Source organism: Python bivittatus, unplaced genomic scaffold, assembly GCF_059951505.1.
Source record: "Python bivittatus isolate LINGU-HERP-01145 unplaced genomic scaffold, Pbiv_v1 ctg000850_np1212, whole genome shotgun sequence".
Lineage (NCBI taxonomy): Eukaryota > Metazoa > Chordata > Lepidosauria > Squamata > Pythonidae > Python > Python bivittatus.
In genome coordinates this window covers 28,452,389-28,474,914 of record NW_028277112.1, presented here as the reverse complement: position 1 = coordinate 28,474,914, position 22,526 = coordinate 28,452,389, and the positions used below count along the sequence as shown (strand labels likewise).

General features: G+C 37.2%; 1 protein-coding gene across 1 annotated transcript in view; it reads left to right on the top strand.

The window, feature by feature from the left end:
* The first annotated feature begins 9,022 nt into the window (after positions 1 to 9,022).
* Positions 9,023 to 22,526, top strand: part of FBN2 (fibrillin 2) — a 152,697-nt gene continuing 139,193 nt past the window's right edge. Inside the window, exons 1-4 of the mRNA XM_025177307.2 lie at positions 9,023 to 10,111; positions 12,481 to 12,563; positions 16,827 to 16,925; positions 19,065 to 19,160. Of these exons, the coding sequence (XP_025033075.1) occupies positions 9,888 to 10,111; positions 12,481 to 12,563; positions 16,827 to 16,925; positions 19,065 to 19,160 (502 nt within the window). The 5' untranslated portion in view covers positions 9,023 to 9,887. The remainder of the gene's footprint in view (positions 10,112 to 12,480; positions 12,564 to 16,826; positions 16,926 to 19,064; positions 19,161 to 22,526) is intronic.

Below are 22,526 nucleotides of genomic sequence, written 5' to 3'. Positions count from 1 at the left end.
AAACCATACAACCAAAGCCCACCCCTTTTTATGTATTATGTATATATTTCTTTTTTTTATCCTCAATGGTCTAAGTTATCTAAACATTAGCATGTTAATAATCTTTAATCAACACTGTACAAATACCACTGTATCAAAACAATATAATGTATTAAGTAAGTTTTACAACAATATAATAAAAAATACTACTATTAAAAAATGTACTGCTATGGCCAACCTCTCAGCCAGAAAGGTCTCCTCCATTGTACATTCAGCATCAAAAACAGAAAGAGTTTCAAGAGATAAGGCAATTGATTGCTGATTCTTTTTTACCATTCTTCCTAATTAAACTTGAAGCAAAATCCTGCTGATTTATTTTGGAGTGATCTTGCTGGGGGCATTTGCTAAATTTCTTGAAACAAAATTATTGATGAAATGGGTTTGTTGTGAAGCCAGCCTGCCTTCACAGTATTCCAGAGTGTCAGCTTCATGCTGGGTAAACTGCAGACATTCTGAATCCACCATATTTATAAATCCATATATATAAAATGGTCTTTTGAAGCTTGGGAATGGAGGCTGGGAAGAGTAGCCTCAGAATTATCTCTCTGGAATCATCAGGGATCATGTGGTGGAGGGATCCAGGAATAAGTGAGACAGAGTCGAATATGTTCCATGCAGCAATTACCTCAGGAAGGATAAATCAATAATGTCTAGCTGGCTAAACTGCATACTATATGATTAATTTTCATTTTTTGCTGTATGGTGTTAAGTCTAATGTATTGCCTCTGAGGTTTCTTGTATCTATACATGCATGGTTATTGTATGTTTAATGCTTCTAGGGATTCCTGATCCATCATACATTCTGATCAATCCCAAGCTTACATTCTCCATTATGGCTTCTTATGGGAGATCGTTTTAAAGACCTATTTGTGATTTTATTTATTTATTTATTTATTTATTTATTTATTTATTTATATTTCAAATTTAGTCACTGCCCACCTCACTCAATGAGTGACTCTGAGAGGTTAACAATGAATAAGAGTAAAAACCAATTAAAATACAATTAAAACAGTAATAAATAATAAATAATACAATCCAAGGGATAGATGGTATAAATAAATTATTGACCTCTGGGAGTGTCTTCAGGGTGCTAAACACCCCAGGGTTGGTTACCCCCCCTGAGCCCCAAGCAAGCTGGCAGAGCCAGGTCTTCACCCCTTTCTGGAAGGCCACCTCTGGGAGAAAAGTGTTCCATAGGGTGGGAGCAATGGCAGAGAAGGCTCTCTTCCTGGGATCCACCAAGCAACATTCTTCAATCGATGGGGTCCGTAACATACCTTTCCTGCCTGTACAGGTGGGACTGGTCGATGTAATGGGAATGAGACGGTCCCTCAGGTAACCTGGCCCCATGCCACATACAGCTTTAAAGGTGATGACCAACACCTTGAATTGGACCTGGAAGCAGACTGGCACCCAATGCAGCTCCCACAGCAAAGGTGTTACATGTGCCATCCTTGGGGCATCCAAAATTGCCCACATGGCCGCATTCTAAACCAGCTGTAGCTTCTGGATACTTTTCAAGCGTAGCCCCATGTAGAGTGCATTGCAATAGTCTATATGGGAGATGACGAAGGCATGAGTGACTGATCAGAGTCACTGCAGTTAGTTGCGCTCTACTTTTATTTTGCCATTAATAGTTTTTACATGTAACTACCTAAAGTCAAAAAGAAACATTTATATTCTCTTTTTTCCTTTTCTGAATAAGGTTATTTTAAATTATACTTCAAACTGTGGGTCGGGATGAGGTTGCTAATTTTGCTAGTCCCATGCCCAAAAGCTACAAGGGCCAGGAGGTGGCTATAGAGTGTTTGGTTTTTATAATCTTTGTACTTGCTGGTAAGGCTAAAAGGGGTGTGAATCCTATCTCTCTCATCAGTGGGAGGTGGCCAGGTAAAGACATTCCCTCAGAAAATAGGTGAAGGTAGCAATATCTACCAAACATTTACTGTGCTAATCAGTGTCCACTGGAGTGGGGGTAGGGAGGGGGAAATCTTATGTTTTTGAAGCAAGAACCAGTATTTTGCAAGTTAAGGCTTGCAATTACAGCCTCACATCAAATAAGGCCTAAAAAATCCCAGGAAAAATTTATCTGAAACATTATTTTCCCATGTAGGAAAAAAAGGGATTTAAAGAGGGACAGAGACAGTGACAAAGAAAGAGAGAGGGAGAGAATATTCCTGACCTTCATACTGCTGGCTAGGATAGGGCAAAGAAGTCCTTTTACTTGGGAGAGTGGAGCGTATCCACTGTCTTTATGTCCGTACATGTCTATTACCAGAGCTAGTTGTTATTAGGTCCTGAAGTAGAATTCCAAGATCAAGCTCCTTGATTATCCTAGTTGTTTTCCTTCTCATTGGTTTCAGTGAAGGGGTTAAAAATAACGTCTCTCATTACTTGGAGAAAAAATTAGAATGAGTCTACCCACCCACACACCTGCTACCCTGGCAGCATCAGCCACCTAAACCTTGGAAAAGGTGGAAGAGCTGCCATGTTGTTACTTGCTACCACCACACAAACACTGTTATTTTTGATACATATTTCTTTTGCCCAGGGTTCCCCAAAGGGTCAGTATCAACCCCCAAGGTTGATGGGACTATCCAAGGGATTGATAAATGTCTGGCAGTCAAAAGGGGGTCAGTAAATGTCTGGGGGTCAATAGGTGGTAGGTTGATTGGTCAATTAATCTTCTGGGGTCTCTGTAAAGCTCAACGCCAGTCCGTAGTCCTGAAGATGAGGTGGCTAGTGGCGAGAATGTGTTACCCAGGGTTGGATGGTCAGCTGCCAGTGATAGCAGCCATGAGTTGTCTTCATTATTATTGTGTTTGGTTGCACAGTCAGCCACATGTTTAGATTTGATTTGGCATTTTTATCCACCTATAGAGTTCTTCCCAAGGACCTGGGATAGGCAGATATTGTCTGAGGGTGTTAAAGGTATTGTTGCAGGATATAACCTGTTCCAAGTAAAGCTGCCTTTTGCAATTGACTGATGGTGATTTTGTCAATGCTGATGGTGTTCAAGTGGTGCTCCAGATGTTTTGGGATTGCACCTATTATTATTATTATTATTATTATTAGTAGTAGTAGTAGTAGTAGTAGTAGTAGTACTATTCGTTAAAGTAGTATTTATTAAATTATTTTCATATAGTTGATGAACAATCTGAAACTACATGAAGAGGTCGATGAGCTGAAGAGTTTGGGGACCCCTGATTTATCCTATTTCACTTGTTCCAATATAAACATTGGAATATTGTCCCAATAAATTCAGACATTCAGTTAGTATGATTGATTAGCCAGGAATCATATTTTACAATATTTTAAATATCATTGCAGCACATGCATCAGAAAAGACAAGATATATTAGAATCATAGAATCATAGGGTTGGAAGGGACCTTGGATGTCTTCTATTAAAATAATTATTTCTTCTCCTCTCTGCAAAGGATGGAATGATCTGTTATACACTGTGATTATATAATACTTGGAGTGTGTGTGTTGTCTCCTTCATAATTATTATGTAGAAAAATGTATAATACAGTACACCAATTAACTTGATGAGCTCTATTTTGAGTCCAGTAATATTATTATAAAATCAATCAGTGGTCTGATGCCACATAATTTATTTCTACCATTGTTTATATTAAAAAATGTGCCTTTTCCTATTATAAATAATATGATAAGTTGCTTAAACTGAAATAGTGGAATACTGCTAGCATTTCATTCTAACTGTTGGAAAACGGGTCAAAATGACTTATGAAGAAAAAGTTACTGAAATGCTATATGTGCTATATAAACAGAGAGTTTCCCTTTGGTCTCTAAGGAATTTCCATACAACAGCCTAAGCTGCTTGACTCCCATGATGCTACCATTTTTTTTAAGGCAATTTCAGTAATTCCAGTCTGGATTGCCTGGGTTGGCAATGGGATCAGACTGGTGCTCATTTCAGACAAGGGCCAAACACTTATGAAATCTTACCAAGAAAACTGAGGAACTTGCCCAGGAAGTCATCAACAGTAAACCTGACCCAAAGGACTAAACTATATATTTGACAAAGACTATACCTGAACTTGCAAATATCATTAACAGGTGAGCAACAACAAAATTTTGTTAGAATTTCATGGTATGAATCTCAAAGCAGCTAACATAAACAAACCCACTACCCATGTGTATTAAAAGATGCTTAAAACGTTAAGTCTTCATCCCTGGGGTGTGATATGTATAAAGCAGTGTTTCTCAACCTTGGCAACTTTAAGACGGTAGACTTCAACTCCTTCAACTTCAGTTCCTCCCTCCAATGGCTGGGGAATTCTGGGAGTTGGTCCACCCATCTTAAAGTTGCCAAGGTTGAGAAACACTGGTATATAGGAACGTACTGTAATCAGAACACAGAATCATAGAGCTGGGAGGGACCTAAAGCATTTCAGCAAATGGCTATTCAGCCTCTGGAGTCTTCCAGTGAAGGGAAGCTTATTCCACTGGTTGACATTGCTTACTAGAAGGAAATTCCTCCTAATATCTAACCTGAATCTGATTCCCCACAGTTTCAGAACATATTTACTCCCGCTCTATATGACAGCTCCTTAATTATGAAGGCTGCTATCATAATCTGATCTCAGTCTTCTCCTCTTTTAGCTGACATTAAAAAAAATCTTAATCCAGCATACTGTGATTCTTTTTATATGTAGTGGTTCCAGTGTCATATCAGGGTGTAAGTATTTGTAACATCTTTTAGAACTGTATGATTTTCTCTGCAGCATATAGAATATGCTGTATTTGGGGTTTTTAATTTTCTATTCTGTAGCAGTGGAATGATATTCTCTTTTGAGTAATGCCCATAAAAGTTTAATCTACACAGACAAATTGAGGTCCAGCACACTAGAATGTTCATAGGACAGCTAACATTATATATTTTGATGATTTGAAGAGTTTCTGTTGCACAGACATTTAAAAAACACCTAGACGTATCACATTTTTCCCTTAGCAATTGTTATTAATTTTCTATTCCAACATTTTATTCCAAATATAGCCAATTACTTCTGAAAATTAAAACAATATTGTTGGTATTTCCATATAGACAATAATGATAAAAATCCTTTAACTGTTGAGTTTAATTATACTGATTTCAGTTTTAATTGGACTGATCTTTATCATTTTATATTTTGTATTTTTATTATGGAATTTTATGGAATATTTTTCTTAGTTGTTTCAGTTATTTTGGGAGTTGCAATTAGATACTTCAAGGAATATATATTGATTTTTTTAAAATAAACCTATTTATTGAGGTTGCTAGGTCTCTTTTCAGTGATTGGTGGTAGTCCATGTAGTAATGACAACTGGCTGTGTATAGTTTTTATCCTGCCCAAACCAAACTAGATATGTCTAGTTTGCTTTTTTTTGTATGACTTTCATAGTGTGACTTTCCACAAGATGGGTATTTGAGACATTACCATTATCTACCACTCAATGATTTTCTGTTTAATTTTGCCCATTTTGTTTCATGTTGCCATTTTTCTGGAACATTCCTGGCATTAACCATATTTTCCCCTATTGATACTTTTTCTGATCTTTTTCTTACTTCTGATTCTTTTTCTTATTTGCAAGTCTTCTGTTAGAACTTTTGCTTTGCCCTTTTGTTCCTTGCTTATATGTATTTGTTATTCCATTTTGGCTTCATTTCATCTGTCTCATTACATTGCTTTTAACATATCCACTGGGTAATAGATTCAGTGTGCTTTTGCTTGGCATATAGATGCTTTTTTCATTTAAGACAGCTGTAGATTAAATGGAGAAGCCCTCCCCCATGGCTATACTCAATATTGTGTAATATAACGTTTTGCTGTTTTCTCCTGATTTTGGCCCCTTCTGCCATAAATTATATTGGTGGCTTTAGAGAAAAAGGATGGCAGGAAAGAAAACAGAGAGAATTCAAATGTATTCATACACAAAATGTATAAAGTATATATCACAGCTAACAATAATTGGAAGTAGAGAATAGGGATGACTAACAATCAAATCCTATGAGAACTTTAATCATGGCAGGGTAACCAAATATATCTGTCTTGTTTACATTCCAAAGATCAGCTAAGGTTGTTACGTCATACTATTAAAAGTAGTTTTAGGATATTCTAGAAATTCCAGTAAGCACTGTTGGACTTCTTGAAAAATGCAATCTATTGATATTTGTAGCATCATTTTTATACCTTGTGATGATGATGATTATGATTTGCATCAAAATGTCTATATTAAAACAAGTGCAATTTTCATCAAGGATAAATTATACTTGTGCTTGTCCTAGTTTCTAATGACAATTATTTGAAAAGGTGCATGACATCAGTAAGCGTTTAACATTTCATCACTGTATTTTAAATAATATTTACTTTCTTTCAAAAGTTTTAAATATAAAGTTTATATTTAAATATAAAGAGAATTCTGGAAGCTGATTATCTGGATCCCTTCAAGCTGGGTTTCAGACATGTGTATGGGATTGAAATGGCATTGATCGCACTTAAGGATGACCCCTGGCAGGAGGGTGATAAGGATGGTTGATCTCTTATCAGCTTTTGATCATGACATCCTTCTGGACCAGCTTGGAGAGGTTGGGGGTGGGGAGAGTTCTTCTTCCTCTGGGGCCAGTCTCAGTGTTGATGGGGGAAGACATCTAGCCCCTAGTTTTGCAGGATCCCTCAGGGCTGAACACTCACCCTAGTTCTGTTTAACATATACATGAAGCCATTAGGTGAGGTCATCCAATGGTACAAGATGAGGTATCATGAGTATGACAGTGATATCCAGCTTTATATCTCCATCCCTGACCAACCAAGTAATACTGTGGAAATTCTTTTTGGCATCAGGAGGCTGTGGAGGTCTGGATGGAAACAGGCTTCAGCTCAACCCTAGCTAAACTGATGGGTTAGGGGTTCCCTTAGATCCAAGGATTTTCCACCTCTTGTTCTGGATGGGGTTGCACCACCCCAAATGGAACCACTGTTTAATTTGGGGATCATCCTGGAATTGCAGCTTCTGTTTGAGGAGCATGGCAGCCATGGCCAGGAAGGTTTTTTCACAACTTTGTTTTGTGCACCCTTTCCTGGACTGGGAGGCTCTGCTCATGGTCACTCACGTTTTGGTCACCTCCTGAGTGGATTACTGTAAAGCAATCCACATGGGGCTTCCCCTGTAGGAAAACCGAAAGCTGAGCTGAAGGCCAGCTGCAGGAGTCCTGCTCTTAAATAGCTCAGATGCAGCTTGGCTCAGTTATGGGTGTTTATGTGCCTTTGCTTCTTGAGGAGCCAAGCAAAGTGCTTCTGTTTGTTTTCTGAAACTCCCAATACATCCTAGGACAGGATAATCTGCTCAGATTGGATTCCTCATCACCTGACTCCTCCCATGCTTGTACCTGCTGATTGCTTCCTGAGTTAGTCTCAGATGGTTGATTGCTGAGGCTTACCACCTGCTGCATCAGGTCCGAGTTTCTAACTCCTGTAAATCAGAGATCATAACATATGAGGCCAATCCCAGCGTGGCTGATTTCATCAGTTGGAGAAGAAGGGTTGAGCAAGCAGCTATTTCTTCTCTCCGCATACCTTGACTACCTTCTCAAGAAAACAAGATCAAAATAACTTTATTCATTCATTCATTCTTCCAGAAGAAATAAAAGCTTCGCTTTCCCAGAAGATCTCTCTGGACTGTAGAGCTACAAGAATCTATGTATGTGCTTGTGTATTTGTACTGTTATTATTTCTTATATCCTTATTACTGGAGTTTTAAAATATTCTATTTAGTTATTGCTGTTTTAGTATCTCTAAACCATCTAGAATTCAAGAGGATGGAAGCACTAGATAAAGTGTATAAACTGCATAATTAATAAATTCTATTCAGAATGGAAAAATGTTGTTGGCTTGTTTGTAAATTCAGTGGACAGAGAGAAGTCATCCCTCTCCATTGCATCCATTGCCATAGGACTTCAGAGAAGTCTTAAAAAGGACCTCTCCCTGACTGGATTCATCCTGAGAGTTCCTCATAAAGCCCTTTATTTTCTGCTTCATTGCTCTCTGCTTCCTGATAAACTGACAATTTTGCTCTGCTAAAGAGAAGGGGATGCTTAGGAGTAATAGCATAAACTGCCCAGACATCTCATATTCCAGAGGTTGGCCAAGGCTTGAGAAAGGATTCCCCAAAAGTATTCAGGACCCATTTAGGGTGGAAGAGTAAAACATCCATTGTTTTGCAATAACAACCCCCCCCCCCCCCGCTTTCCTGAAGTTTAAGTTGGGCAAAAGGGAGTGGCCAGAATTGTCATGCCCTTCTTTTTCAAGGACTTACTGTTCAACATCCAAGATAATTTTGCCAGCAATGGAGTTCTGGACATGGATATTTCTGAAGCACTGAAAAAAAAAAAAAAAAAAGAAATCCTCCCTTGTTTCTGTGTCTGCAGCTGCCAGCTTCACTGATCAAAGCTGACTAAATTGAGCGCACTCATTGACATCAGTGGCTATGGATTGGATTCAAGCTCCATATGGTTCCTTTTACAAGGGATGTTGTCTTGCGCCTGTCAGGTTACTGAAGAATTGCTAAGAAATCCCCTTGAGCATGTCAGGGAGACTCGCAGACGCTGACGAACGATCACAAGCTACTTGTGTAGCCTAAATATATTTCTTTCAAACTTCACCTAGTGAAAGGCAACACAAAGTTTTACTGGCAATTAAGCAAATCCAGAGGATAACTCGATTTTTTGTTTTTATGGTAGTTGCTATCTGAGGGTCTAAAATAATTGAGTTGGGAAGCGGTGACAACGGGTGAAAGCGTCCTTTTAACTCCTTCTACCTCCTTTGTTAGGTGCAAAGAGGATGCCAAGAGCCATCGGAGAAGGCACGACGATGCGGTGCTCCTGGGACGGACGGACGGACGGACGGACTGACGCCCACCTTCTCCTCCGCCGCCGCCAGTCTTTTCCAGCAGCGCCCCCTTCCAAATTCCCGGCCTCAACTTCTTCTCTCACCCCGGTTTCCAAAACTTTCCTCCTCCTCCATCCTTTTACCAGCGCCGCGCGGGCTTTCCTCTCCCATCCTCCGCCCCCACTTGCCTCTCGGCGCCCCCTTGGCGCAGCTTCTCTCCCGCCTCCAGTGGGCTCCTTTCCCACGTGTTTGGCGCGCCGCTACTGCTCCCCACTGACAGGCAGGCAATCGCCTCCCCCTTGCCCTTTCCTTCCTCCCTCTCCGACCCGCGCTTTCCTCCTCCCCTCATTCTTCTTTCCGTGCACCGGATCGCCGCCTTTTCTTGTTACTCGAGCGGCAGCGGCGTAGCAGGAGTTCCTGCATTTTTCTGTCCCTGGGTTTAGGGGGGAAAACTCCCGTCCGGTTGAAGCCGGCTTGAATCCACTCTCCTTAGCCGTTATTAGTAACTTTATGTTTTATTTCTGAGCCAGAGAATCCTCTTTTTCTTTGCAAAGAGTAATTTTGGCTCACTGAGGATTCTTTTCAGTCAGTGTAAAAAGACTGGTTCAGGAAACGCTTCCCGCCCTCCTCCTTTTTCCTTTTTTCCTCGGTCCCCCGAAAGAACTGGAAGCCTCACTCGTTGCTCTGACCAAGTTTTTTGGTGAAATTTGGCGCCTTCCAGTTGCTCAGGAGGAAAGAGGGGGAAGGGAGGAGGATGCACCGTGGAAGGCGAGTAGCAGTCCCCTTGACCGCCGCGACCCGCAAGGCGTCTCACTGAGAGGGCGAGGGCCAGCAGCAGGGGTGACGCTCGCCTCGCCGACGCGGGCAGCGAACAAGCAGCAGCAGCACCGGGCGCTCCCCCAGGAGCAAGTCGGACTCCGTGGCTCGTGGTGACACCTCAGGATTTCCTGCCGTCGGCGATGGGGAGACGGCGGGCGCTTTGCCTGCAGCCGTATTTTCTTTGGCTGGGCTGCGTGGCGCTCTGGGCGCACGGATCCGCTGGGCAGCAGCGGCAGGGTCGTCCGGCGGAGGGCACAGATAGCACCCGCTACTCTGCCTTGGGGAGCCTGGAAGGAGGCATAGCGCCCGCCGCCGCCGCCGCCAACCGCGTCCGCAGGAGAGGCCAGCAGGACGTGCTCAGGGGGTAGGAAAGCAACCTTTGCTCGCATCCACGTCCACCACAGGTAGGCCTGTTTCCTGCAGACAGCAGTGGAGGTAGTATAAATCTGCACCTGGATGGGACCACTACAGACGGCAGGTAGGGGGTGGCATGCTGAAATGTGCCTTCATAAGGATTAAATTGACTAATCCCTGACTAAAGACAAGGAGGGGACCAGGGCTGTAGCCTACCTACCCTTCTTGACCTGCTGCTATGCACAGGAATTTCTTGGCTCTGCTCTCCCCCTTCCACTTAGTGGCCCTCCATCTGTGAAAGGGTTGTCTGAAGGAGTACAATTCAGCCACAGGTTTTCTTCCTCAGCTGCTGTTTGGGAGAAATAGGCCACATGTATATAATTACACAACAGCCTTGATGTAGTTGACTAACTTTTTTCAGGCTTAGATATAAACTATAGAGGCCTTTCTAAAATCTCCAGGTGACTCACAGATGAAATGATGCTCTCATTTTTTTGTTTCCATAACACCTATAGCTAGCCTTACCATTCTTCCACCTTTAAGCATTGTTCCACAATACTAATACCTTTAGTAGAGCCACTGCCATTGTTCCTCCTTAAACACCTTGTGACATAAGTTCTTGTACCTTACAGACACTTTGTCCTTACTTTTTTATGCCCTACAAATATTGCTTCTTCTAAATACTACTGAAGTCTCATTTACTCAGTCTCATTCCATTCATCTATTTCCACCTTTCCCAAACTTTTTCTTTGACTTTCCATCTCTTTGGGCATGTAAATTCTCCTGGTTCAAACACAACAGCCATCTTCATTCTTTAGCCTGTTGGCCATTGACCAACTCTCATTGTATCAGGTATATTCTCATTGGCTAAAATGCCATTAATTTAAATACTGTAGTCTTTAAAGACACAGGATACTATTTTATTCTGTATCCTTAAGCAATCCTGCAATCTACCAATAATTAACAAATTTACAGTCCATAAGCCCCTTTTGACATCAAGTTTCTGCCAGATTATTTTTTATTTATAACTCCATTATCATTCTTTGATTTATTATTAACCTTCTCAAGATCATGGCTAGGCCTACATGCTGCAAGAATTTCTGTGCACCACCACAGCATCCTATATGTGAGCAATTCTTATTTTCTCACAGGTGGCCTCAATTCTAGGGCAAAACCACATTATTTAAAACATACTTTCACCTTGCTTCACTAACATCTGTATGCCCAAAACTGGATTCCACTTTGATTAAATAGTTAATTGAAGTATTGCCATAAAATTGGCAACACTTCATACAGTATTTGTGTGATTTCATGAAAGAATCCTAAAGCATTGAAAATAATGATTTTCCCTCTCTTATTTCACTGTTCCATAGAACTACATACAATAAGCACAATTCCTTATTTTAAAAGTACTTAAGTAGAAACCTTGCCAACAAGTTTAGGTCTAGCTGGAAGTTCCATATATATATTTTCCTTCACCTTATTCCTATTTGCTTATTGTGTTCATTTGTAATTGTGTTACAACAGCCACCTCTTTATTCAACTTGTTTTCCCAGTTAGTCAGGTAAAATACATCATACCTTAGTATATTCCCTTTCAAATTTTTAGTCCAAATACTTGGCCGATGTCTCAGTTTTCTTTCTGAACACTTCTGTATGTCCTTTTCCACTTCTATAATTGTTGCTTCTCTTTAATTTTAATTTTGGTTTTTGTTGGAAAGTTTTGATATGTGTCTTGAGAGGCTAATGTAAAAATAAAACAAAAAACAACTGGCTTTTAGAAAAGTAAATATATATAAATATGATACTAATAACAGTACCAAATGTAGCAGAGATGATTAAGTTTTAAAGGGCTTTGGTATAGCACAGCTGAAGGATCATTTCAATTAAAACCTGCTGAAGATACATTTTTTTTCAAATTGAAGGGGAAAAAACTTAAAAATACCAGTTTATAAAATATGTGACAATTCCTTTCCACTTTTAAGTCTTTGTAATATTCTACTTGCATACCAGCTTGTGATATACATTGTAATTCTTTCCCTTAAGATGGAAATGTTATGTCAGATGTCTTTGATGTTTCACTCTTAATAAAAGTAAAGTACACATTAATTTGATCCATTGTTCATTCTTCTACTTTCAGAATGGATTAAAAATGGAAAACTTATTGCTCATTCCCCCCCCTTTTTTTTTTTTACTAAGAGGCAGGTTATTAATTTTTAGGAGAGATTTGTAGGAATCTGTTTTTTTAGAAATACAAAACTTGTATGAATTTGTCTGTTATTTTTGTAGCCAATAACTTTTTTATTCTGCAGAGCAAAAATTTGAATGGCTGTTCCAAATGACCTGTATTTTTGTGTATACACTTGTTTGCATGCAACAGGCCAAATGTGTGTGGCTCCAGGTTCCACTCCTACTGTTGCCCTGGATGGAAAACACTCCCAGGGGGAAATCAGTGTATTGTTCGTAAGTGTTCTGGCTTCAGATTTTGCAGTCTTTGAGTTTTAATAGCTACTTACGTTTAAACAAAAGTATGAATTTACTCTAGTTGAATTGCTCATTTTAGGCTTCAACTTTATGTTTAAGAAATAACAATTGCTTGACAGTTACTAAAACAGAAGCATTGGCTATGTGGTAATAAAAATAAAAAATCATTTGATCAAAGATGCCATTTTTGAAATTCACAAATAATATGAATTATTATTTAGGATATTTATTATTTTAGTATATTAGTATTTTAATAGCTTGATGATAGCTTGTTTGGCCAAGCTTATTATTGTGCTAAGAAATTTGACTACTGATTTCTTTGGCAAAACATGGAAATTAGTTGAACTGGGATTCATCAAGACAAACCTCTACAATCTGTGGTTGAGATCAGCTTTCAGCTCTAGAACATTTGAAAAATGATAAGGGTCTTTTGGGCATAAATAGGACAGAATACTTTTTTCTCTCTCTTCTGATTTTTCTGTTTATCTATTATCTCCAAATGATATATAAATTATATCTATTTTTGGGCAGAGCAGATTTTATATATTAGCAGTGAAATCCTGTGTATGTTTATTTACAAATAACTCTTATTAAATACAATAGGGCATATCCCTGAGGGGCATATAGAGTACATTAAATTATGTGTATGTGGTTGCTCTCCTTTTTTTTTTTTTTTTTTTACTGTAGAGTAAACACAGTGGATTGACCCAGAGCAAGGCTACTGCATGGGTGGGGGAAGTTTTTCCCACAGCCTTTGCCTTGGAAAATTTACTCTTCTCATGTACATGGAGATTAAAATCAGAGACTCCCTTGGTACCAGTGAAAGTTCTCCCCTCCATATGTGCATAGACAAAGGTGAATTTTCAGAAATGTAGAGTCTGAGAGATAGGTTTAGTCCTCTTTACATGGGTGCTTATTTCTGAATGAGAAATAAAAACCCCAAAGGCACTTGTATGCTATCCAATTAATGTATCATGTAATTAGCTTACTTACGGTTGCACTGTTATGGTGGTTATCATAGAGGCCTATCAGTTATTTCACCAGTATAGTAACAGTTCATGAAGCAAATACTAAGCTCATATGGTACCACAATCCTAATATTGCCCTACACCAAATAGGTACACTCATGCATAAATCTCAAAGAACCTTACTATATCAACAAATAAAAGAGATCCATCACCAGGAAAGAGAAACATACAGCCCAGTGCAATGCTACATACAGCTTCCAGTCTACTAAAGGTGCTCTCTATCTGTTCTGTTCATCAGCTTGCATCCTACCACCCCACTTTAGCTTTGTTCTTCCCCTTCAGGCATCTGGGTGTGCTTCAAAGGAAAGTGTTGAACACCAGTTACCCAGAGTTTCTGTTTTTTAAGAATACCCCTGGATCCCACCCAGAGCTGAAATAAAGGATGCACTGGAGCCTCCCAGTTAAAAAAAATCAAGATAGAAAAAGAGGGACACGGAAGCTGATGGCTGCCAAGAAAACTATCTATGAATATACTTATGCCTGTGTACATGATAGTTCAGGTACAGAAACAGATTCAATTTTATTCATTCTTTATATGTACAGCCCACCTTTCTTCTAGAAATTCATAGCATTTTATCCTCTAATTTTATCTTTAAAACAACAACCCTGTGAGATTAGTTGGACAGATGGATAAGGCATGGCCCCAAATAAATCAATGAGGGTGGACTTTAACTTTGATCTTCCCAGCCAGTCATTTCTTCACCATGAAAAATTAGGCAACTGCATTGGAAATGAAATTGTATTCTCAGTTCTAAGGGAATCTACAGACACCATTCTAGCCTATCCCATATATTTGGGTCTATCCCATATATTTCACTTTTTTTGTTTATCATAATATTTTTCTGATCTGAATATTAAATATTAATAAGAGATATTTAATATTAATAATATTAAATAATATTCCAAATATCAGAGATGATCAGTTGAGATATATCTCAAGATTTTACAGCAATAATATAACTGCATATATCAAAACACTGAAAAGTAATACAACTTGTCAACAACAGTGAAGCCCAGCATATTTTGTGATCCACAGTGAACAATTCCTCTGTAGAATGTGCTTGGAATATAGAGTAAATCAGTGTTAATAAAGACCATCAATTATTTATATACACATTAGATAACACATTTATATTCATGAAGATTTCCTTTTCTGTTTTTCTTATTTTTTCTTGATTTTAAATTACAGTCTGTCAACTGAAGCTATTGTGTTTTATGCCAGGAGTTGCAATATGTACTCTACAAATTCCTTTTTTTGTTTTTTGCAGATTCTGCCTCATCAGAAATTGGCTTCTAAAACATAGAGGCAGTTTGGGTTTATGTTTTTATATGACCACAACAAAAAAAATAGTGGAATTTGTAGGATAGGGTTTTATCTGTGTGCGTGCACACACATTCAAGTCAGCGTTGACTCCTTGTGACTACCTGGACTAAATGTTGAAAGATTTTGAAAGTGGATTGCCATTGTCTTTTTCCTAGGGCTGAGACAGAGTGATTGGCCCAAGGTCACCCAGCTGGCTTTTTCTCTAAGGAGGGACTAGAACTCATGGCATCCTGGTTTCTAGCCTGGTGCCTTAACTACTACACCAAATTGGCTCTCAGGATAGGTTTAAAGCACAATCTCTTAAATTCCACAAATGTCCACAACTTCCTTCCACCAAAATACCAGCCCTGCCAACTTGTTTTGATGTCATTACTTTGCTTAATATGGCCCTAGCTGTCCAAAATATTTAATTAAAATATGTGTGTCTTGGGGTTATCTTGAAATAAATCCCTTTAAGCTAATAAACTTCTTTTGAAGAAGTAAAGAAATAAATCATCTGTGAAAGAAAGGATGCATCTGGGCTATGTATTCATTTATATTGCACTAGAATAGTTTATAGTTCGCAAAGTGGCGGCTAAAGCATAATAAAGTCTCATTATTCTATCTTTGTAAGTGTAGCCTGTTAACCAAGAAAAAAGATGACATTGTTCCCAAAATGAAGCCAGAAATACATCTGCAATTAGTACTTCTAAACAATGTTTGAATCTAGCTTATCTCAAAAATAAGCTATTAACATGCTTTGGTTACAAAAATATCATTACTGAAGGTTTTTTTTTTTAAAGATAACATTATCAGCTGGAAAGCAATAGTTTGGTCTTGCGGGGCTAAAACAGATGTGATGCTAAATCCATAAATGCATTTAATAAGCCTGCTTTTTATTATCAAAATAATAGTAATGAGTTTGTGTGGAGAAATAGAACTGGAATTCAGGTAAAAAGGAACAGGTTTAACTTGACTTCCCCTTTCATATCATACTGCTGACAGAAATCTTTTCCTTAGGAAGTTGTTCAGCGGGAAACTTCCATTGGCTATCACTGATTGCAGTAGCAGCTTCGGGATAGGCTTATTCGTAGACATCCCTGTCCTACTTATCCCCATATTTCCTACTCAGATATTATTTTGACAGTAAAAACTTGATACCCTATTTTATCCACATATAGATAGTCCTTGCTTAACAACCACAATAGGGACTGGAAAATTGGTCGTTAAGTGGGGTGCTTAAGTGAGTCGCCATGTAACTGGACCTGATTTTACAACCATTTTTATGACAGTCATTAAGCGAATCACGTCATTAAGCAAATCCAGTTTCCCCAATGGACGTTTTTGCTGGAATTAGCTTAATGACCACATGATTCGCTTAAAGACCATGGTGATTCACTTAATGACTGTTGATTCGCTTAACAACCATCGTAAAAAAGTTGCAAATCATGATCATGTGACTGCAGGGAGGTGCGACGGTTTGCGATAATCGTAAGTGTGAATATAGGTCGTAAAGCACTTTTTCCAAGGCACTGTAACTTCAAACCATCATTAAACAAACAATTGTTAAGCGAGGACTACCTGTAAATGATATGGATGACTCTGATTTCCATACTAACTTTGTGTTACCTGTATATCATTTGCATATCTCTCATTTGCTGAAATAGAATTTTGTGTGTTTTGACCCACATTGAAAATTGTAAACATATTAGAAGGAAAACTGTTGTTACCATTCTAATTATAGGATCAATGAAGGAAGTATAAATGAAAGCAAAATAATAAAAATTCCTAATACAGTTTCAAAATAGAGGAAAATGCCTACATCCTATATTTTTGAAACATTTAAACATTTTATTGTTTATTTAACAGTGTGATATTGCAAGTCATCTAATACACTATTTTCTTCCACAGCAATTTGTAGAAATAGTTGTGGTGATGGATTTTGTTCTCGTCCTAACATGTGCACTTGTTCCAGTGGACAGATATTGCCAAGCTGTGGACCAAAATCTAGTAAGGCCTAAATAGTATCTTTTTCATTGTATTATATTTTAATAAAGGCATTTGCAGTTTAAGGTTAGAGGCATTGAATTTATTCTAGGATTCTATTTAAAAATAGATAAATAGTAAAGCCAGCTACCCTCTCTTGAATGTTCTGGTTTGTGTCCAAAATTTTCCTGCTGTTCAGTTGTGTCTCTTCTGTTGGCAGCCCTACTGGAAGCAAGGGCTAAACTTGCACGTTGGTTGCCCATGCCTAAAAGCACAAAAAAAGCTTAACACATTATTTGGGTTCACAGATCATGCTAAGTCAGAATATAACTTCAGTTTGTTGAAAATTTTAAATAGCTATGTTTGTACAATACAGTAAACACTAAGCCATAACTGACAAACAGCTGTGGATTCACTAAGTCAGAACCAAACAAATTACATTATAGTATAGGACAATAGATGAACATGGTCTGATTCTGTTCCAATTTCACTGGTTATCTTAGTTGCTTCCCAAATCTGTATGCACGACTGTAAAGAACCACTGCAAGCAATATGTTGCTGACTTTTCCCATGTTTAACTACCTAAATATTAGGGCTATGCAATATTTCAAACACATACTTTGTTTTGATGGCTTGTGTAAAGTTGTCTCATGAAGGACTATACCCCCTTCTTCCTTCTTAAAGCAAAGTGAAGTAAAGCATCCACATTGTTTCCCTTCCTGTTGTTTTGAACCCCTTGTCCAGCAGTTATTGTAGCCAGAACAGACTTTTGTGAATATTCAAGGAATGCACAAAAAATCCTTCCAGTTACTGGAAATGCTGGATGTGGCTTATGGCAAAGAGCAACTGCCTGACACAGGCCTACAGAGGCTCAGTTCACACATCGAATTAAGCCATGATATCGTTAACTAAATAAAACACATTTGTCCTTTGTGACACTTTAAAGCTAGAAACTCTGGCTTAACAAACCACAATTACTGGGTTCATATCTTACACTAATTGTTTTTTTAAAAAGTGAGATGATGGCCTAGACATTATAAACAGAGATGGCTAAGGTTCTGCTATAAGAGTCTAATGTGATAATACTAGACATATAAGACAAGTTTGGAATGTCAACATGGGTTTGTCCTTGCATTTGTAGTTATTTATTGCAAGTTGATTGCAAGGGTATCTCTGCGTGTGTGTGTGTGTGTGTGTGTGTGTGTCTAAACAGCCAAAATGACAATTGCAACAATGTGATTGAAGGCCCACCTCACCCAAAGTAATTACACAGTAAGTAATAAGGTGTATTTTTACCCCTTCCCCTCAGACACTTGATTGTATTCCTGTTTTGCTAATACATCTTTTTTGCTTGGGATCATTTAAAATATCTCATTGTTTTATTGCATTTTAATACTGGTTTTATAATTTTGATGAGCCACATTGTAGGAAAAGTTTTCTTGATTGAAGAATAATATTTCAACTGTGTTAAATGGGTAAATAACTAAAATAGGTAACTTGTATACTTAAAATAACAATGAAAAGGGCTTAGATATATACTGGAGTGAAGTTAATAAATTAAAGTGGAAATTAATTGAAGTCAGAATGATAAAGAGTTTTAAGATAAAATGGATGTGATAAAGATAAGGAACTTCAAAGTATAGAGATGTGTAGAGATCAGGATGACGTAGTCAAAGGAATTAGTGGAAGAAAGCACCTCTTGATTATAGAAGAAAAAGTTATAGTTAGTTTTTGTTTATTAATGCAGAATTCAGACACCCTGTGTATTATTTTGGCAAAGAAACTCATATGAAACAGCATTTGAGGAGAGAGGAGGGAGGGAAACAGATGGAGCATATGTTAAGGACAAATGTGTGTGTGCTGAGGAAGAGTAAGAAAGAGATATTAATAAAAAAGAACTGCACAAGAGATCTGCTGATTAGATAGTCCTCAAAATTATATGTACACTAGCAATTACAAAGAAGTAATTAACTGTTGTTCTCTTACACTAGAACCTTAAATCAGTTTGAAGTCCTAGGCCACAAAATGCTAAAATATGTTATATATTTTAATGGTATTTTATATTTATATTATTTGCATACTTTCTTAATATTTGTGCCTTTTTGGCTTCCTGATATAAAATAACAAATTAGTGCACAATTAACTGTCTGCATTTTGCTGTAGTACAACAGTGTAACATCAGATGTCTGAATGGTGGTACCTGTCTAGATGACCAATGCCAGTGCCAAAAAGGATATATTGGTACTTACTGTGGGCAACGTAAGTAGATGTTTGGCAGCTGTGATTTATTTGAATGATTCCTGCTCATTCATTAGCACATGTGTTGTATAGCCGTCTGATATTTTTCACTAGCTGCTGTTTCATCTGGGTGTAAGAGTTGTAAATTCAGTGCATTTTTCAGCTATTAAATTCAATGGATGGTCATGAACAAAACATTAATAGAGTAGTTATAGGGAAGAGATATTACTCTTGGAAAGATGCAATTATAAAGAAAATACAGAAATGTAATTATAAGAAGTAGTAATAGTATTAATTTGAGCAGCATTAGGATCATTTAATAAAAGTTCTGTGGTAAAAAGTACTGGCAGTAAGCAAGAATATTTTGAGCGAATTTTTATATTTGAAGGAATCCTTGAGTGAGCAAACTTTTTTAGTTTATATGAAAAAAGCAATACCATGTAACATTAGATATGTTTTGGGTTATTTATATATTTCAATTCCATTTCTGCTATTCACTTCCAGCACTCCAGCTATGCTTGCTGTCAAGCTCATATTCTAAAGTTTTTCAGAATGATCTTAAAAGCAAGCCCTGATGGTTTTGTTTTGTCAGTATGACATAGTAAAGTCTGTGTAACAGGCCTTTCCTTTGGGGAAGATTGGGCATGAGAATTGCATTAAAAATATCCCAAGTGTTAAACTGATAGAGTTCATATTATAAAGATAGTCCTCATTTAGCGACTACCTACCTGTATAGTGAAACAGGGGAATAACTACTTACATACACTGCTGCTGAACCTAATACCTGAAGAATTATTGTTTTCATTTCTTTTGAAAGTTTAAAGCCATATATAAATAAGTGTAATGGCAGTCTGAAAACTCTACATTTCATAAATTACAGCCTGCCCCAAATGACAAACTATGAGTTAAGGAAAACAAGGAAACTGGAGTGTTTCTTCATTTACTGAATTTGCAGCTGAGCGTCTGAAACTATACAGACTCTTCAGGCAACTATTGATTGATTATTAATGAAATAATAAAAGGCATTTTTTCTTAAAACAGGATATAAATTTAAAAGATTCCAAAAACCAATATAGGAGCTACTGATCTGATAGCAGATGAACTTTGTAGAATTTAAAATTCCTAAAGCATTTGCTTAGCTGAACAAAACAACATAAGGTATCTACTCCAGAACAACTAGAATTTTCTCTCCTATGAAATCATTAATGTAGGCACCTATAAGCTATATTTAAGCCATGGTTGGACATTACATTGATAAATAGAACATGGCTTCAGAGTCCTCTACTCCCTCTTCTGTATGTTATAGATTCAAGAATCCTTCCAGGTTCTTGGCCAGTCATTATTTGCTCTTAGACCAGAATCCCAAACCACATTTTAAGAGCAAGCTATGATTTATTCAAGCAATAATTTGCCAGTTTTGATACAATGGCAAATAATGTGTTGCAAAAACCTTGAAAAACAGTGTATAAGAGAAAGACCGAAAGATGGAATCGATTTTTTTAAGTGAAAGGCTTGATTTTGTTTCTGCGGAAAATATCAATTAATGGCTTGTTATTGTTGCTCATTTATTCCTTAGTCATAAGAGTAGAATATAAAATGCAAGTAAAATAGAATTATCTATTTTCTATCTCGGAAGATCTGTATCCTGTTTTTCATATGTGTTACTCTTTCTCAGCCTTCTTTCTTTTACTTTCCTAGCCATAATATTTTTATCCTTACTTCTTTGATTTTAGCTATTTCATGCTATGCTTTCCCTGCTAGTTCCTTGGTTCTTATTAGATTGTGTATCATTTCATTGAGTTCAGTTTCCTTCTGTTACATCCTATTTTTGCTGTTTTGATTCTGAGTACCATTTCTTTTTTAATGAAACATTTACCAATGTTGCACAAATATGGTATTAAAAATATGTGAATTGTTATTAATTTAATTTAATTTACTAAATTTGTTATGACTTCCCACTCCTTTAGATTGGACAGCTTACAGAATTCCCAAAAAACAAAACAGTTAAAACACATAAAAAGGCAGCCCAGACTAAAGCAACCAGAACAATAAACAGTACGAATACAACAAGGGCCCCACAAATGCATTAACAAACACATTAACCCCAGGTCTGGGAACAGAGCCAGGTCTTAGGAGCTTTCTGGAACCCCAGGAGATTATTTAAGGGTAAAACAGCCCAATAAGAAATGAACATGATTCATCATTAAATTTTTGTGACTGTTGCAGTGGTGGTACAAAAGAATAGTATGAAGTATCTTGAAGAAAAGCATGACTGATTAAAATGTGAACAAGATAAAATTACATTGTAACATTTCTTAGCAAGTCCCACTTGGAATCATTGAATTTCAATTCACAAGTATTTGGAGACATAATCTTTTAGATTATTTGTTACATAAGATGTTCACTTGCTGCCATAATTCACCCACTTATATAAAAATAATGCCACGGTAATTACTGAACAATAACAATTCATTTAATGAGATCTGATAAAGAACAGGAAAACGTGCTATAAAAATACATTTTTATGTTTACTTTGAGATACAAGACAATAGTTCTGCCACGCTGTTTATCCGCTCTTTTTCCATGGCTTAAATATTTTTTTCACTTTTTACTTATCTGTTCTTTTGGCACAGGAAAATGAATGCCTTCCAAACCTGACCATATGCTATTAGAGCCTTTAGTTGGGAAAATGCCTAAAAAACTGAAACAAAATAACCTTTAGCTCTTTCTTAAGGAAGTTATAAACTTGTTATAAATGCAGCTGTTCTGTAACAATGGAAAGCAGCGATCACGCATCCATCATTTTTTCATACTTTATAGAGTGTTGGAGCAGTTGTGTAGACACTGGAATGATGGGGACAAATTTTAAATTTATAGGCAAGTATTCTGAGTATTCTTAGATTGCAAGATATTTTTATATAAGCAATACAAATTTGTCAAGTTCTATTATTCAGGGTTTAAATTAACACATATGCACTTGAAAAAAAGGTTCATGCCTGTTCAAAACTTGTATTTTTTTTTTTAATTCACACAATTGTGCAGGTGAAGGTATGTCTGTGAGTAAAAAGGTGACCATTTTAACACTAGTTTGTACATCTACTTAGGACTGTCTGTAAGACTGTGTTTTTAGACTTTTGTACTTTCATTAGTTCTACTCACTCTTGCTTTGGAAGATTTTCCCTTAGTTATTAATGACAACACTGTGCCAGTAAGAGAATAAATTTATTTATTATATTTTTATCCATTTAGTGACAAGAGTTTTTCAAGCAGTTTACTGTATTGTTGAAATCATAAATATAAGAATAATAACACAATAAAAATAATAATACAGTAAGCAATAAAATTATTGATTTATTTTATTGGTAAATAACCAATTAAATAAACAAA